Consider the following 19,909-nt stretch of genomic DNA (forward strand, 5'->3'; position numbering starts at 1 on the left):
CTGTGTGTTTACTCCAAAAATTGGTGAAATTAGAAATAAATTTTAATTAATACTGCCCTAACCAACAAAAGGACAGTATCTCTCAAACAATCATAAAATCACTTTTTCTACTAAATCGAATCTCTAGGACATAGAAAAGCTTACAAAGTTGTCAGAATGATCATAACTCAAATATTTTTGAAATTAGAGGCAATTAAAAATTTGCTTGAAGCAGTATTCTATTTCAACCCCATCGTTAACAAACAAAAGGACAGTATCTCCGACGGCCGTATTCCGCCCCGTAAATATCGACGGTGTCCGTGAGCATGCGGTGGCGTCAACGAGTGGCGTGACGAAGATGCCGCCGTATGGCGAGCAATACCATGCGAAACTGTTGGTGACGATTTGATTGGTTGACGCATAAGTCGCCAACGCCAATGACGTCATCCGTAACATGACATCATAGAGGAGCACTGTAACTTCTATCGCGTTGTTGTTTACATGAGAGAGAGACAGAGAGAGAGAGAGAGAGAGAGAGAGAGAGAGAGAGAGAGAGAGTCAGTAACAGAGCGAGAGAGATGGATGCAGAGATATATATTTTTAAAAAATAAATAAATAAGAGAGAGAGAGAAGAGAGAGAGGGAGGGAGAGAGAGAGAGAGAGAGAGAGAGAGCGTTTTAACGTGTATTCATTGGGAATGGGAGGGAGGGTGGGATCTTTTGAGACAATAAACAATTTGAGTGAACCTAGGACTTCATAATATATATATATATATATATATATATATATATATATATATATATATATATATATGTCTGTCCTTACTTTTCTTAATCTACCCCTATAGCTCATACGTGTTCCTAGTGCTGTAACTTTAACACTTCTATACTCCCTCTTTGGTCGGCCTGTGGCCCATGTCTTTATATGACTATTTCATACAGTATAAATGTACCAACAGATTTCGTTCCATTTCATGCTTTTCGTTTCCTATGACAATGAAGATATTGATTTTAAAACAAAAAGGGATGTGTGTGTACGTGTTGGTGGCGGGGGGGGGGGGCATACCCTATTTTCCAGCTATTCTTAGGTTTAATTCACTATCACTCACTCACCCCAATATCGTTGCACAATGACAAAACCCTGATACACAATTAAAGTCTAATTTACAAGATAGCCAAATCATCAATAAGCGTAAATTAAAGCTATTATGCTTAATAAAAATAGACTCATCTTGAAAAAGGAGTCAGGGTCTAAAAGATTGAGGAATAGTCTAATGTAGTAATATTATATCAGAGTTACGCCTACAAACTTGACAGAGATAATTTATTCATCGGCAAGCGAGCGTCACATCCGATAGATCCCCTCACGCCAGGTCAACCACACTTAGCCTTGCCTCTCACTCGTCCGTGATGGCAGCAGCAGCTTCTTATTAGCCACTCCCACGCCTCGTTCTGAAAAAAGTCCGCGAAATTAAAGGGGAGGCAAGAGAAAATCAGCTGATCGTTAAAATAGTAACAGAAAAGTGGAGGTGCTCGGCAATGAATGCAAGAAAGACATTTAAAACGCCGTAAAAATGTTTAAAAATCACTTAATGTTATAATTACCATCCATAACAACCTGTCAAATTCACATATGTAAGATGTCAAGCCAAAATTAATAATAAAATAATAAAGAACACGATTGACCGGTGGTCCGTTGACTACACATGCATACGAGTACCAGAAATATTTTGTAAACAATGTAACACAATATAATGTGTAAGTTTCAAAGCAAATGCAACCACAAATAACATCAAAGAACAATGTGGGACTACTGTTTTAATTTCATAAAACCAAACGTATATTTTCTGCCCCCGATATTGAACGTGTAGTTAGTATGTATCGTACAAACAACATTCGTTTAGACAGGTAGTCGGGATTCTAGCGCCAGTTTTATTTGGGCAACCAGGATTGGGATTTCACTCAATGCACTTATTATTAATTATTATTATTATTATTATTATTATTATTATTATTATTATTATTATTATTATTATTATTATTATTATTATTATTATTATTATTATTATAATAATAATAATAATAATATTATTATTATTATTATTATTATTATTATTATTATTATTATTATTATTATTATTATTATTATTATAATATAATAATAATAATAATAATAATAATAATAATAATAATAATAATAATAATAATAATAATAATAATAATAACAATAATAATAATAATAATAATAATAATAACAATAATAATAATAATAATAATAATTAATAATAATAATAATAATAATAATAATAATAATAATAATAATAATAAGCAGTTGAAAGGATATAGTCTTTGGTGTATAAGTGCATATGTACAATATTTCTTATAATAAATGCTTCAAAACAAAACAAAACTAAAAAAAATAAATAAAGAATAAATGAATAAAAATATCTATTTGGGCATTTACTTACATTAATAGTCTTGAAAATCACAATCACAATCCATGAAAATTAAATATCCCAAAATCCGAAGAAGACATGAATTTAATCCAAAATCCAACACAGGAATGTATTTTAATAGGAGACAGATATCCTATTAAAACCATAGCATTACTTGCAAACAACAATACCCCACTCTGCGTTTAACGGGCTTGTGGCCGTCACATTGTAAATTGTGGCCGCATTAAGGTAATCGGTGTCCTAAAGACTGACATACTGACATACAATCAATGAGAACTATAAAGAATCCATTCTAGAATTCAACTACAAACTGAAAAGCATGATAAATATCACTCTCTCAAATAATTTCCTTTGCTCAGGTTCACTCACACTCTCCTTTATTGCAAAACATTGATAAGTGAGATAAAGTTTGTATTTCAATTATAAACTTAATCACATAACCTAAATGATGGAGAATAAAAACAGCTAATTATAAAAAAAATTCACAGATCAAGTTATCTATTTGAACTCCACATATTTAGCTTAATTACTCATTGACCATATATTTTTTTAATGGCATTGTTTCATTTAAACAAGACCATGACGCTTATGCCTGGACCGGGTATTTACAAATTCTGCTTTTGTGTTCCACTTTTCGAATCGAATTAATCTCTATCTTATCTGTTTATTTGCAAATTTTCTGCACTTTATAAATAAGACCATAACGCTTATGTCTGGACCGGTTGTTCGCAAATTCTGCCTTTGTGTTCCACTGTTCGATTAGAATTAATCTCTATTTTTTCCGTTTATTTGCAAAGTTTCTGCACTTTATAAATAAGACCATAGCGCTTATGTCTGGACCGGACATTCGCAAATTCTGCTTTTGTGTTCCACTTTTCGAATCGAATTAATATCTAGTCTATCCGTTTATTTGCAAAGTTTCTGCATTTTATTAATAAGACCATAACGCTTATGTCTGGACCGGGCATTCGCAAATTCTGCTTTTGTGTTCCACTTTTCGAATCGAATTAATCTCTATCTTATCCGTTTATTTGCAAATTTTCTGCACTTTATAAATAAGACCATAACGCTTATGTCTGGACCGGTTGTTCGCAAATTCTGCCTTTGTGTTCCACTGTTCGATTAGAATTAATCTCTATTTTTTCCGTTTATTTGCAAAGTTTCTGCACTTTATAAATAAGACCATAGCGCTTATGTCTGGACCGGGCATTCGCAAATTCTGCTTTTGTGTTCCCTTTTCGAATCGAATTAATATCTAGTCTATCCGTTTATTTGCAAAGTTTCTGCATTTTATTAATAAGACCATAACGCTTATGTCTGGACCGGGCATTCGCAAATTCTGCTTTTGTGTTCCACTTTTCGAATCGAATTAATCTCTATTTTATCCGTTTATTTGCAAAGTTTCTAGATTTTATAAATAAGACCATAACGCTTATGTCTGGACCGGTTGTTCGCAAATTCTGCCTTTGTGTTCCACTGTTCGATTAGAATTAATCTGTTTTTTTCCGTTTATTTGCAAAGTTTCTGCACTTTATAAATAAGACCATAGCGCTTATGTCTGGACTGGGCATTCGCAAATTCTGCTTTTGTGTTCCACTTTTTGAATCGAATTAATCTCTATTTTATCCTTCTATTTGCAAAGATTCTGCACTTTATAAATAAGACCATAACGCTTATGTCTGGACCGGGCATTCGCAAATTCTGCTTTTGTGTTCCACTTTTCGAATCGAATTAATCTCTATTTTATCCGTCTATTTGCAAAGATTCTGTACTTTATAAATAAGACTATGACGCTTATGTCTGGACTGGGTATTCGCAAATTTTCCTTTTGTGTTCCACTTTTCGAATCGAAATAACATCTAGTCTATCCGTTTATTTGCAAAGTTTCTGCACTTTATAAATAAGACCATAGCGCTTATGTCTGGACCGGGCATTCGCAAATTCTGCTTTTGTGTTCCACTTTTCGAATCGAATGAATCTCTATCTTATCCGTTTATTTGCAAAGTTTCTGCACTTTATAAATAAGACCATAACGCTTATGTCTGGACCGGGCATTCGCAAATTCTGCTTTTGTGTTCCACTTTTCGAATCGAATGAATCTCTATCTTATCCGTTTATTTGCAAAGTTTCTGCACTTTATAAATAAGACCATAACGCTTATGTCTGGACCGGGCATTCGCAAATTCTGCTTTTGTGTTCCACTTTTCGAATCGAATGAATCTCTATCTTGTCCGTTTATTTTCAAAGTTTCTAGATTTTATAAATAAGACCATAACACTTATGTCTGGACCGGGCATTCGCAAATTCTGCTTTTGTGTTCCACTTTTCGAATCGAATTAATCTCTATTTTATCCGTTTATTTGCAAAGATTCTGCACTTTATAAATAAGACCATGACGCTTATGTCTGGACCGGGTATTCGCAAATTCTCCTTTTGTGTTCCACTTTTCGAATCGAATTAATATCTAGTCTATCGGTTTATTTGCAAAGTTTCTGCATTTTATAAATAATAATAATTGTTCAAAATTTTACCTTACACCCGATATTACAAGTACAAGTGAGCCAGGTGAAGAAGATTGTCAAACAGTGTGACAGATGAAATAGGAAGAGAGAGAGAGAGGGAGGGAGGGAGAGAGAGAGAGAGAGAGAGAGAGAGAGAGAGAGAGAGGGCAAGAGAGAGAGAGAGAGAGGGTAAGAGAGAGAGAGATATTCGTTTTTTGTTCAAAATCTCTCTCTCTCTCTCTCTATCTCTCATTGCACAAGGTTGTGCTATTTACTACTATTTATCAAGAACAGCCAAGCTGGCAACCCAGTCTCTGTATAAACTAAGCAAGATGGCAACAGGGACCTCGCTCCTTATCCAATGCCGAAGCTTTAGTTTGAGTCAAACGGTTTTGTTAAAAAAAAACACCCAAAATAAGTTCGTGTCGTAAGTGATGGAAGTTGAAGTCGGCTTATTATAAAATCATTTTTATGGTCTGTTTGGATTACCCTTTTTAAATAGAAAAAGTGAATATAACATAAACTTGAAGAATAGGCAAGCTAAATGAAATTTAAATTGACTGATTAAATGAATACGTGAGGCAGAGTTGCGAACGACTACTGGGTTCCGACATTCCGATCCCAGTGTCATTCATGTTCACCGTACCGTGTTACTGTCTACACACTACACGGCATTGTTAGTGACTGGTCATGCCTGTTTTGTTTGTATGTTTCTTTTAATATGGGTCAATTTACAAAGAATAATAATAGAAATGTTCAAAACAAAAACTAGATTCACTATTACGTGCCTGTAATGAAGTGCTTTCCACAAACCGTGAGCGAGAATGATGGTGGAGGTAATGGCAACCATGTGGGTTTGTTATTGTTTCCTACCTCCGTCAACCCGCGCATCCAGTTGCGCACCCACGCTGATTCTAACCAATGGTTCACACTATTATGTTATGACGATCGACCCAATCAGCAAAGTCCGGTCCGCATTCGTGCACCGTCGCGAACCCGCCTGGTAGCATCGTCACAACACACCTTTCGACTAGATGCTCTGCCGTTTCGGGTTCTTGCCCACAGCGTGGACATAAAGGACAGGAAGTTAGACCCCACTGATGTAACGCACCGGCCGTTAGGCAGCTCCTCGACCGAAGCCGATTCGCAGCTACCCAGTGTCTCCTCTTACTGGTATCAAAGCCTGGCAACTTCTCACCAAGCTTAGAGGAGTGTAGGTCCCCGCCCCCACGAGGGATTGAATTCGTCCAAACCGACTTCCATCTCGTATGTGCAGCTCTGTCCGTAGTCAGGGATTCTGCGTACAAGGGTTGCCGGGACTTATTTCGGCTCGAAACGGGGGCACCGTTCATTATGCGCATGAGAGGGGTATCCCCATTCCCTCTCTCTTTGATCTTACTCAGCCAGTTTCCCGTAATGGTCTCCCTCCGGACATCGGGGGGCTGGATCGCTGCCATTACCGGGCCCCATTCTCTAGGGGTTGTTGCTAGCGTTCCGACACTATGTGCATCGACTTGCGAAGTTTTACATCCACCTTCTCAACGTTTCTGCTTCTACCCCACACTGGAGCGCAATACTCCGCGGTGGAATAGCATAGTGCCAGGGCGGATGTTCTCAGGAGCGCTTGGCTAGCGCCCCAAGTCGATCCCGCCAGCTTCCTCAGAAGACTATTCCGCTTCTCTATCTTCCGGGCAACCCCTTTGAGATGAACCCGATAGGTAAGGCTGCGGTCCAACGTCACCCCTAAATATTTTGGACGCGGCTCATATGGGAGTGGCTGGTCCCCGACTAGGACATTCAGTTTACGGGTGTGCCAACCACTGCATAAGTGAAATGCAGTGGCCACGGTTTTTGAAGTGTTCATCTTCAGGTACCACTTGTCAAAGTAGGATTTGAGTCTGGTGACGTCCTCGCTGAGTACGCTCTCGAGACGGGTCCACACTTTACTCTGAGTAACGAGTGCCCAGTCGTCTGCGTATCCCAGCCTCAGGGAGGAAGTGTTCGGCATATCGCTAATGTAAACGTTAAACAACATTGGCGCAAGTACCGACCCCTGAGGGACCCCATTCTTCAATTTCCTAACTTTGCTCGTGACGTCTCCCAGCGCGACGTGGAATTGCCTTTCCCCTAAGATCGAAGAGAACAACTTCAAGGTCTTTTTGCACCTTATGATTTTTGCAAGTTTGAGCATTAACCCATCGCACCAGACCGTATCGTACGCCGCTGATAGGTCTATAAACACAGCACCTGTTTGCTGTTTTCTCTCGAACCCGTGCTCAATATGCTCTGTAAGGGCAATGACCTGCTCCGTGGTGCACCTCCCTTCCCTGAAGCCTGCCTGCTCAGGTGGCAGGGCAGCGTCTAGGACCGGCCCCCATCGGTTTAATAGAACACGCTCCAACAATTTGTAAAGACAGCTCAGCAGCGATATGGGTCTGTAACTGTCTGCCTCCTTCGCCGGCTTCCCTGGCTTCAGGATGGCAACTATCTTCGCATGCTTCCACACTTGCCTCGCTGACGTGAAACGTTTGTCGATCGAGTTATTCGTATTTTGCTATATTCTTAACTGAGATACTGTTCTTTTGGTGAATACGGACGAGGCATTTTGCATTGCGGTTAATCAGGGTGAACAGTATGTGAGACGGTCGTATAAGATACTGTCCTTTTGTTGGTTACAGGTAGAGTTATTTGCTTGGCTTTAACCAAGAAAGAACAGTATCTCAAAATATTACGCAACATATAACGTCAATGAAATCGCCGACTAACAGAAAAACGCAATTTATCATTAGCTATTATTTAATGTTAGAAGACTTCCACTATGTAATAGAATTAAAGAGTTATGAATGAAAAAACTAAATGTGTCGATTGCGGCAAAACTGGTTGGATCTGAGTCAGCCCAGATACTGTCCTTTTGTTGGTTAGGGCAGAATAGTGAGGCTACGATCCCAGTTACTGTCTGTTATTCTATCTTTCGTCTTGCGCACAATAGTGATTACTTCTCACTAAATTATATCAATTAGACTGTTGAAGGAACGAAATTGACATCATTCCACTCTTTGTTATTGTATTAAGGCAGTCATTTTGGTAATTAGTTCTCACTAAATTATATCAATCAGACTTTTAACGTTCAAGGTTACTTGTAGTTTTGTGTGACGGTACGTTATTTCCGACTGGTGGATGTTGTGAGCATTTTACCTAAACTCATAGCATCAATAACCGTCCAAGATATTCCCATCATATGTAGCAATAGCTATAAGAGAGAGAGAGAGAGAGAGAGAGAGAGAGAGAGAGAAAGAGAGAGAGAGAGAAAGAGAAAGAGAGAAAAATTTACTTGCGCTATATATACCGCTATATTCAATAAAGGTGCTCAAATCACTTTATAAGGGTCTTTGGCCAACATAAAAACATGTTAGACGAGACATGACTGTTAAGCGATATTGCAATTGTTTCCCGACAGAGACGACGCTGTAAACAGCGAGGTACTCATTTTAACAGTGAACAAGGTGAGAGAATGCGAGTAAAGAGCCTTTTCCAAGGACTCAATTATGCGCCACTCAGAGCGGGACTCGAATCCAGTACCGTCCGATCCAAAGGCGAGTGTCATTTCACAAGATCACATGCATAGCCGCACAAAAAAGTGATGAGAGAATAGATTCATATGTATTGAAGGAGGAGAGAGCGGATGGAGTGAGTAAAGTTCTTGGATATTTATAGAAGGAACCAAATTAACGTCACTCATCTCATTGTTATTGTTTTTTGACACCCATTTTTATGATTAGTTCTCATTAAAATATATCAGACTATAACGTTCAAGGTTCCATGTAGATCTTTGGGCTGGAGTGATATTTATGGCTGGCGGACTTTGTGAGTATTTTAATTTAACACAGAGCATCAATAGAAGGAATGAATTTGACGTTAGTCAACCCGTTGTTATTGCTTTTAGACAGCATTTTATAATTAACTTATCACTAAGTTATATCAATCAGACAATGAACGTTCGCGTTTGCAGTTTTGTGTGTTAATATGTTATACCCCGATGGAGATGTCGTGAGTATTTTTCCAATACGCATAACATCGATACATTTGCAATCCGATTTAAGTTTAAAAGCAACGTAGACCACGGAAATTTTTCCATTTTGTGGACAATAAAGATTTTTTATTTATTATTATTATTATTATTATTATTATTATTATTATTATTATTATTATTATTATTATTATTATTATTATTATTTATTACTATTATTATTATTATTATTATTATTATTATTATTATTATTATCTATTCATTATTATTATTATTATTATTATTATTATTATTATTATTATTATTATTATTATTATTATTATTATTATTTATAAAACAAATCGACAGTGTTCCCGTGGCAGGTTAAACGGGTACTCCTCGGGACTACTCGCATTCGCACCCCCCCCCCCCCCCCCCCCCCCCCCACCACCAACACCACCACACACACGCACACAGCTCTTTTCTTTTTCTTTTTTTTTTTTGGGGGGGGGGGGGGGGGCGTTGTTTGTAGATTATAATTCAAGGTTACAATGCCCACCCCATTCCAAGGCTTTTTGGCATCTGCCAATCCCAAATGTCTGTGTCAAGGTCGACCGTCATGTCGCGTCAACGGGTGAGGAGGAAATAAAAAAAAAAAGAACTGGCATATTATTATATCATTACATTGAAAATTATGAAAACTATTTTTTATTTTGTATGAAATCCTTTATAAGTTTTACGATGAACAAGAACGAAACTTTTGCCATCTACCTCTTCCTGGCGCAACATTTATAAAAATATTATTAAAAAAAAAATAATAACACAGCATTTATTTGGCGCAATATCCACGTGCTCAAAGCGCTTTACAAGGGGTCCCAAGGCAACAGCAATATTAGACTTGAAAGACGAGACATGACGCCTGTCAGGCGATGTGACATTTTTTCCCAACAAAGACAACGAACGGCCATGTTCTCATTTTACACCTGAGTACGGTGAGAGAATGTGAGTAAAGAGCCTTTTCCAAGGACTCAACTCTGCGCCACTCAGAGCGGGTCTCGAAACCTGAACCTTCCGATCCGAAAGCGAGAGGCATACCACTTGATCCATCACAAAACAGGGAGGGGCACTTTTCTGTCGGCCACATAGCCTCAATATTAATTAAAATTTATTTCTAATTTCATCAATTTTTGGAGTAAAAACATAGTTCTTGGTATCAAACCTATTGTAAATTCGACGCTGATCACGAATCTGACGTCAAAACAGCGAAAATCCGAAAAACATTGTCCAATTTTTTATACTGCCACGCCCCCGATCGCCGATCGCCTCGAAAAATATTAAGCAAAGCGGGCTGTGCGGGCGATCGACCGTACCTAGGTTTATCGGCCAGGTATTTGGCCACACACATTGCGTTTTCACCCCGGTTTGCCTGATCGTGGTTCGGACGCCTATCAAAACCGTGCGTGTATGGAGCCTTTAACTCGCATTGCGCGATGTGGGCAGAGAGTGTGCACTGCCGTACTCTGGAAAAATCCATATTTAAAAATTTGGCCAGAAAACTCGTCCTTCAAATATCGATCGATTTAAATGACCCTCATCTTGGCAAAACCTCTCAAACCTGGGACTTCGCGAAGTCCCAGGTTTGAGAGGTTTTGCCAAGATGAGGGTCATTTAAATCGATCGATATTTGAAGGACGAGTTTTCTGGCCAAATTTTTATATATGGGTTTGTTTGTTTTTCCAGAGTACGGCAGTCTAATAGTATTAGCTTTGATGAATCCAGTGGTTGTCGACCTTTTGAAGAGTACTTTTTAGTTGTTTTTTTCTCGCGCTGCACGACGATGTGGCAGAGAGTGCAGTATCATCTCCGTCCTTGTTTACATTGGAGTTCTTGATATTTCAGTCATAAACGACAACACGTGCAGGCAAGCGGGTGCGTGCACACAATGCGTGGGCGGGTGCATGGGTATATTAGAAGATGAGGTAAATTGATGAAATATTATAATATTATAGTTAGTGTACGCAACCGCTTTCTGCCAATGAAAATATTTTGAATTCGCCATGATGTAAACGTCAGTTTTAGGGAAGGGGTGGGGGGGGGGGGGTGTTTCTGTTTTGTTTGAAAAACAAACAGAGAAACACTTTATTCACCCGAAGGAAATTGGTTTTACAAACGTGAATTACACGAATGAATGAATACATCTTATGAAATAGTATATTTTTACATAATGTTATAAAGCAATATGATAAATGAAGTAAAAGTAATAGTAAACGTAAAAGTGCATCCAAATATTAATACATAAAAATATGATATATTTTGTACAATGAAAAATATATGATATACGATATATTAAGATATATAAGACAATATAAAAATATAAAAGTGCATTTCATTCAAATATATCTTGTTGTTGTCAACAATGAAAGACGATGAAAAGATTCATAAAGAAGAGATGACGGATATTGAAAAACTACTTATCATAGATTTGAGTCAAAAAGCCTTAGTTAGATGTGAATAACAATGCGAAATTGAATGTAAGCTTGAATTTAATATACGAAAACAGATAAAATGGACGTTTCGGGTTTCCCCTTTATCAACAAAACAGGATGAACGAAACACCACAGACGAATAAGATAATCAATGAGTACCAGTACAATTTTCAATGACGTCGTTCTTTGACAACGCTTTTACTCTTTTTTTTTTTTTTATTCATTTAAAACAGAAAAGAAAAAAAATACTTATTGATACCATCCGACGTGTACTTATTCGCAGATCTGATAACCCACAAATTGTCACGGGCTCATCGTTGTAATGGAAATGTACTCTCAAATCAACGCACGACATTGTTCATTTACAACAGTGTTTGAGATCAAGCCCGTAATTGCGTTCGGAAATTAGACCTGCACATACGTGCACGTCGATACCAACTGACGACGCTGAACTTGTCAAAATAATGACAGACATACCAATTTGAATTTGATGCAGCTTTTACCCTGTATTTAAGTCACCATTAGCCATGAAGGGGATGGATGACCTGGGGGGAGAAAAAGATGTTAATTCGTTAAATGTTATCTGTCGTTGAAATCTTGTCCGTGATGCTAATTAGTAGAATTCGATCTTATTCGCCACAGAGAGAGAGAGAGAGAGAGAGAGAGAGAGAGAGAGAGAGAGAGAGAGAGAGAGAGAGAGAGAGAGAGAGAGAGAGAGAAAACGAAGGGAGGGAGGGCGAGAAAGAGGGACGGACGGGAAGGAGAGACGCACACAGACGCACAAACACCCACACACAGGGGGGGGGGGAGGGAGGGAGAGATAAAGAGGCGAGGGGACACACACACACACACACACAACACACACGGAGAGAGAAAGGGAGAGAGAGAGAAAAAAAAAAAAAAGAGAGAGAGAGAGAGAGAGAGAGAGAGAGAGAGAGAGAATATTGTAACATCTGGTGCGTTCAAAGCAAGTACATTCCTTTCATCCTTCATCATCTTTAATATCCTCATACCTTTGACTCTCTGAGTCCTACATACTGCCTACTCAGCTTACTTCTACTTCAGTCAATCACCTTTTATTTCGTTTTGTTTTTGTTTTTGTTTGTTCCCCTTCCTTCATATATCGACATATTAAGATGACCATCTCGCCTAAAACTTCTTAAACGTGTGTGTGTGTGTGTGTGTATATATATGTGATATATGTGTCGTGTGTGTGTGTGTGTGAGAGAGAGAGAGAGAGAGAGAGATGACCCACGTGTCGCATTTTATAGAAATTGAGTTGTTGATATGATGTAAAAGACTAGACAATTTGTTACATTTTGTAATCTATTTCATGGGGAAAAAAATGCTACAAATTGATGGCTATTTGAAGTGTTTGAAGTGGACAACTTGTGAAAAAGTTATTTTGAGAAAAACAAAATAATATGTAAACGGCGTCAACGTTTACTAAACGTCGTTTAAAAGTGCCTTTGATGTTGGAAAAAAAAAATGTTTGAAGTGCAAAGTTTACTTTGAATGTTATGAAAGTATGCAGAAATGAACAATCTTGGTATTGGGAAATTCTATTTTCTAAGGAACTCGAGGACCTTCCGATCCGAAAGAGAGTGTCATACCACTAGACTACATAGCCGCACGATACCTTTCGGGTACGAAGCAAAGAGCGTACCGCTGAGCCACGCTGACCCATTTTCGTTCAATAATTTATCGCACCAAAAATATCGATGGATTAAAATTATCCCCAACATGTAAAAAATCTCACACCTAGGACGTACTCCTGGTGACATATTGACAATTTCCCAAATAAGCCTCATAATATATCCTCATATACTTAAATGTTAAACGTAGGACTTCTTAAGACCCTTTTAGTAACGTCCTTCTATTATACAATGATATAATTTGAAGCTTTCAGGCCAAAATGACAGATTAATTAATACCGGGCAGACTATGCCTACCTGTCTTATCTCCCACTGGTCCTGGTTATATCGGTGTGCACTAATACGGCCACTTCCGGTCGATAATGGAGGAGTTTCCGGTCCTTTCATGTCTCATAATTTGCGGTTTACTGCCTCCTCATGGCTATCGATCGTGTATTATTAAGACATGCTGTTGACTGTTGACTCTATTTCTACCACCACCATTGTCTTTGCCTTCACTTTCGCCCTCATCCTCCTCCTCCTCCTCCTCCTCCTCCTCCTCCTCCCCCTCCTCCTCCTCAATCTCCATCCCCCCTATCGTCGTCATCATCATCATCATCTGAACATTATTTTCCTTTCTCCTGGAAGGTACTCTCCACCCACGAACTCTGTTCCGTACTCATGTATAACGCATTCTTTTCACATTGGCCAGAAATTTTTTACTTCAAATATTGATGGATTAAAATTATCCCTAACTTATCGAAATGTCTCAAATCGGAGACTTCAAAAAGCCTCAGGTTTGAGGGTGTTTTTTATTTTTTTATTTTTTTACATGTTGGGGATAATTTTAATCCTTCGATATTTTTGGTATAAGTCTTTGAAACAAAAATGAGGCAATTGCCTCAGCGGTACGGTCTTTGCTTCGTACCCAAAAGGTACTGTATTCGACTACCCTCCTCGCTGTGTGGCCTTGAGCAAGTCACCTCGCCTTATCTCACTTTGCGGCGCTGCACTGCGGCTGACGCCTGGATTATTCCAGTCTTCCTTTGGAATAGACCCCTAAAGACAAATTTCCCCTTGGGGATAAATACATTTTATAAAATTATACTTTATTTTAAAGTTATTCTCTCCTCAGATCATAAGCAGTCTTGTGAAAATTGTTTAATTGGTTTTGGAATGGGGTTCTAAATACGGATTATATGTCCATTTTTGTGTTTGTTTTTCTCATCCAACCAATTTGTAAACATTGCGGTGTGTCATTTGTCGTTTCAGGAAAGGCCGGAGGAAAGACAAAGATTCCCCCACGCCGCCTACCCCAGAGGACCAGAAAGAGTATTTGGAAGACCCCAACACAAAAGACCGCATCTCCGACGCCGACTTTTTCAAGTTGGTGTCCCTGCCGCCTTCCTTAGACCTCAATGAATGGATGGCTACACACAGTAAGTATTCAGTTTGGATCCAATCTGGACATGCTTTGAATGTGTGTGTGTGTGTGTGTGTTAAAATGATGCAATATTAGACAAAGTCAGTCATCATCATCATCATCATCATCATCATCATCATCATCATCATCGTCGTCATCATCATCATCACCTTCATCATCATCATCATCATCATCGTCATCATCATCACCACCATCACCACCACCATCAGCACGTGCCATCATCACAACCAACAATTTCATAGCCCCATTCAGCAGTCCCCATGAACAAATGCAATTTCCCCCATCCTCAGCTATATCGCTATTCAACCACGTCAACCTCATCTACGGAGTGGTCTCCCAGTATTGTACCCCAGACACTTGTCCTGCCATGACAGCACCTGATAATGTGTAAGTAATATAATAATCTGGTTTTGTGCTGCTATGTGGTCTTGTGGTATGACACTCGCTTTCTGATCGGAAGGTCCTGGGTACGAGAATCGCTCAGCGAGTAGCTATTGGTCAGGGACCCTTTGTAAAGCGCTTTGAGTACATTTAGTGGATATTGCGCTCTATAAAAGCGCTAGTTTTTTATTTTTTTTTTGGGGGGGGGGGGTTCTTCTTTTTTTTTTTTTGTTGTTTTTTTTTTTTTTTTTTTTGTTGTTTTTTTTACTGTAGCCCCATTTGGTCCTTGTGCAGCTCCTGCCACTATGCAGATTTCACCGGATCTATACAGATTTTGTGGGGGACACAAATTTTGACTAAATTCGGATTTTTACCCTTCGGATTTGGGCTTAAAGTAATGTTGCATCCAATCCTATTCAATCCACACTGTTGCAGCCTCAACATTGAAGATAAATAAACATTATAATAATATTATAGTGTCGGATCGTGTCAGGTTATCACAATCATTATATGCCCAGGCTTCTATGACAGAAATGATTCATCCAGTAGATTGACAGTGCCAATCAGATAAATGTGCAAAATGCCGTTTCATTGAAGACTCTTCGAGGACTTACGTAGTTTCACAGCACTTTTATGTTATATTACTTAATCTTTCAGTTATTATGGACTTTCAATTAGTTGCAAAAATGTCCAATAAGTATTACTATTTAAGATAAGTTTCATTTTTATAAGTGGTGTGATTTTTCATATTTTAAAAACATTTGCCGAGTCTGTTTTCGTTTACTACTCTGGCCGACGCCATTATTATTTACTGTGTTTCCCATCAGTTTCGATATTGCAACAAGTGATGGCAAACATTATGTGTCATCTGGTTATAGTCTTTTAAAAACTGCATCTGAATCTGTAAAGCTAGAGTGCAGATTTAATGACAGTCAGAGAATGCCACACTGTTGGAGATGCGCAATATAAGGTTCTGTCTTTTAATTTTGTTTTCCCCCTTTTTGTGTTGCGCAAAAGATGCGGATCACACGATTTTAAATTATTACGAGATGGGATATAATCATTAATAAAAAAAGTTATGTCAATAACTTATTAATTATTATTGTCGTTCACTTATAGAGACCATTCTTTTGTCTTGGAGAATATTGGAGTTCTTTCCTTTATCGTTCGCCTCATTTAAAAAAAAAAGTAGGATAATATCAGTATTATTATTTGTTTATTGCATTTGTGATATGGTTGAGTCTTATACATTTTATTATTTATTGTTAAAATTGTTTTGTCTTGTCCAATGTGCTAAGAGTCGTTGTAAATTTGGGACCCCTTGTAAAGCACTTCGAGCAGCACATTAAGTGGATATCATGCTATTTAAAAAACCTGATTCAAATGAAATTTGATTCAATAATAACATTTTTGTCTTCTCTCCTGAACCAGTCAATATTTTTGGCATGATGATAAAGGAAAGAAAAGCAAAAACACTGCCTGCCAATATATAGATTACTGCATGGCCCATATAGAACAGCTTATCAGCGATGAGGCTGTCTTCCCAACCAAATTCGGTATGTATCATTGAAGGGGTAAATAAATTGTCATAGTTATTTCTCTTTGTGCAGTGCACTATAGAAGTAGTAGTCCTTCAGAGCCAATCGGCCCATGGAGCCTGAGTTACCCCAGTTTCTATAATAGTGTGAAACGGACAATAGCAATTGCTTGCAACTCTTAGGATGGTATGCTAGTCTATCGCAAAGTACTTTCCTTCAGATCTGACAGACCCAGCTTCCCAATCACTGCTGGATGGACAGGAGGTCTGAAAAAATCTAGACTGCACCCGGAATCAATCTCGGTCCTTTTTTTATGTGTGAAGCGAGTGCTCTACCAACTGAGCTACCAGGAATCCCAATATAGAAATGGTTGAATGTTAATAAAAATGCGAGTTACACAATGAAACCTTTTCGTAGCTTATTTTTTAGATATTAGACTGAATTGACTTTCACAAATTTGGATTTGATTCTCTGGATTGTCAAACTACTTTTAAGATCCACAATCCCTTGTCCAATCGGCTGCTGGCTGCAAATAGAGTGTAGCCACGTATTTAGATTTGGTAGAATGTGGCCCATGATTTTTCGACAGAATAGGGCAGCAAGAAATTGTTATTGACTATTTCCTGTCGAAGCTCCATGCTTGAAAGACACAAATAACTATTTTCTCTGCTTCAAGTAGAATAGGTTATTTGTACGTTTATTTTTGATGACTTAATTTTTGTCAATCAATTTCACTCATAGTTCTTATGCTTGCTTGCATTGTTTTGGTAATTTTATACATTCAAAACCCATGTTATTTCACCTTTAGAAACATTGTCAGCTCCAATTTTAAAGCACTTATCGTAATGTTTAAAGTCAATTGAAAAATTCACTGACACTGTTCTTGTTACTTTGTGTTATTCAAACACTGCTGTGTTAAAATGTTACATTTTACATTAGCAATATCGTGGTTGGATTGGTGTTAGCATGTATTGGGTAAAGTGATTTCATATAAACCAGACTGTCTTCCAACTTTAGAAAAAAATTAAAAGAGTGAACGAACTTTAATTTGAATGTAATCCTTTTTAAAATGTTATCTTTTTTTTTTTTTAACTTCCCGTCTCAACAGGCAATCCATTCCCTTCAGATGTGGAGGCTGTCATCAAGCGTATTCACAAATACCTCTTCCAGGTCCTAGCCCACATCTACCATGCCCACTACCGCCTACTGCATCAGCTGGACCTTCACGCCCACCTCAACACTCTGTTCACCCACTTCATGGTCTTCACCTCCAAGTTTGATCTCATCCAAGGGAAGGATACAGACATCCTTCTCAACCTTTTTTCCCTCCTCCTTAAAAATCTCGCAGACCCTTCCCAGAATCCCCAACTCCGACAGGAACTGGAAGGCAAGGAGGCGGCAAAGAAGGAGAAACAAAGACAATTCGAGGAAAGCTCGAAAAGTGACGATAGAGAGGAAGAGAAGATGGATACCAGTAATGGAGGAGTTATTTCCCCCTCCTCGCAGGAAAATTTTTCTTCCTCTTGTATAGTAGGAGGAGGTGATAGTATCGTGGATAAGTCCAATGACAAATTCTGTGATAGCAGCAGCAGCAATAATAGAGACTCATTATCAACCTCTTCCTGTGAACGTAATGGCAACGTGCATAGTCAGCAGCCTGTGTCATCGTCAACGTTCAACCCAAACATGTCCACTCTCATTCCACCCTCGGACAACAGTATAAGGATGGGCGGGGGTGGTGGATCTGGTGGTGAATCGGACGGGTCCAAACCACCCACTGATTGGTTGGGTGGAATGCAAATTTCTGCCACTTGATGCCGGATTAACGAAATCGGGTGACTGGTTGTACAGTTTTTTTTTTTAATTTTATTGACTGCATCATGAAAATCATCATTGTGTTATACATAATGTTAATTAGTTAATTATTATAATGATAATAATAAACGGTGTTGTTTCATACAGATAGCCCAATCATTTTGTGAAGGACACCGCTGTTTTTCTCTCCACATTTTATGCTCTTACAGCATATCTATTATCCATCACCAACTACCCTGCCACCACCCTCCACTTGACCCCCTCTCCCTTCCTTTAACGCACTCTCCAATGTGTAGTATTTGGTCGTGATGATGCCTTTTAAAAAAAATAATAAGTTACCAGAAATATATCAGGACCCTACATTTTAAGGAGAAGAACCCTAAAAAAAATATACTTGGGAATAACAATCAATGATTTTTGTTTGTCCGAATTGATTATAATGACTTAACTATTAAGAGACTTAAATGTGCGATCACTCGTGTAATAGTAATAAGCAATGTGGGTTTTGATTGAAATTGGTTGGTCAAGCTCTACAGTGGAATCCGCTTAAAGTCAGCACTCTTAAAGTCATCTTTTGCTTAAAATCAACACCTCTTGTTGGTTTCAAATATGCTGTTCTTTATCTAAATCTAAGCATGTTCCATCGATACTGGATAAAATCAAACTTGTTTACAGTCAGCCAATCTTTCTGATCTGGCGATGGTGACTTTATCGGGACTGTTTATGAGGCCAAAAGGAATCCCGTGATTGAGGTCTTTTCTTAAAAAATAATTAATTGGTTTCTTTATTTTTTTTTTTTTTCATGAACACTGGAATGGTCGACAAAATACGTGTCTACACCACCAATATTTTGTATTGAAATTTTAATTATGATCCAGTCTGGGTGAATGTTGTGTCTTTCAGGGAAATTGGTTTTAACCAGATCTTTTCATTGACATAGTGTGTTACTTAAAATCAGATTTTCCTTTCGTTAACTTAAAGCACACAATCAAGTCATGCATCATGATAATACAATATCACATTTGGAATCCATAAAAAATGTCTGGATTTTTAAGGTTACTATATAAAAACTCTGAAAGTACTCAACTACTGAAAATGGTATAAATGCAGGATCCTTTGGATCTATATGGTTAGTGCTTTTCAAGGTTTTCAAATGTAATAAAATGTGGGGGTATATATATTTTTAGTGGGGATTTGTAAATTGCAATAATAGCTGGTATTCTATGTGGGGTATAGATTTTTTTAGTGGAGATTTGTAAATTGCAATAGCTAGTATTCTATGTGGAGTATAGATTTTTTAGTGGGGATTTGTAAATTGCAATAGCTGGTACTCTATGTGGGGTATATATTTTTTTAGTGGGGATTTGTAAATTGCAGTAGCTGGTACTCTATGTGGGGTATAGATTTTTTTAGTGGGGATTTGTAAATTGCATTAGCTGGTACTCTATGTGGGGTATAGATTTTTTTGGTAGGAATTTGTAAATTGCAATAGCTGGTACTCTATGTGGGGTATAGATTTTTTTTGTAGGAATTTGTAAATTGCAATAGCTGGTACTCTATGTGGGGTATAGATTTTTTTTGTAGGAATTTGTAAATTGCAATAGCTGGTACTCTATGTGGGGTATAGATTTTTTTTGTAGGGATTTGTAAATTGCAGTAGATGGTACTCT

General features: G+C 38.0%; 1 protein-coding gene across 2 annotated transcripts in view; it reads left to right on the forward strand.

Annotated features, from left to right (window-relative positions):
• LOC144978464 (MOB kinase activator 2-like) overlaps positions 1 to 19,909 on the forward strand; it is a 70,630-nt gene extending 50,721 nt beyond the window's left edge. For both annotated transcript variants that reach the window (XM_078924577.1, XM_078924576.1), the window contains exons 2-5: positions 14,334 to 14,500; positions 14,796 to 14,892; positions 16,318 to 16,442; positions 17,533 to 19,909. In XM_078924577.1, the coding sequence (XP_078780703.1) occupies positions 14,334 to 14,500; positions 14,796 to 14,892; positions 16,318 to 16,442; positions 17,533 to 18,239 (1,096 nt within the window). In that variant the 3' untranslated portion in view covers positions 18,240 to 19,909. The remainder of the gene's footprint in view (positions 1 to 14,333; positions 14,501 to 14,795; positions 14,893 to 16,317; positions 16,443 to 17,532) is intronic.

The sequence above is a fragment of the Berghia stephanieae genome, chromosome 8 (assembly GCF_034508935.2).
Source record: "Berghia stephanieae isolate SIO BIC M18660-M18661 chromosome 8, UCSD_Bste_1.3, whole genome shotgun sequence".
Taxonomy (NCBI): domain Eukaryota; kingdom Metazoa; phylum Mollusca; class Gastropoda; order Nudibranchia; family Aeolidiidae; genus Berghia; species Berghia stephanieae.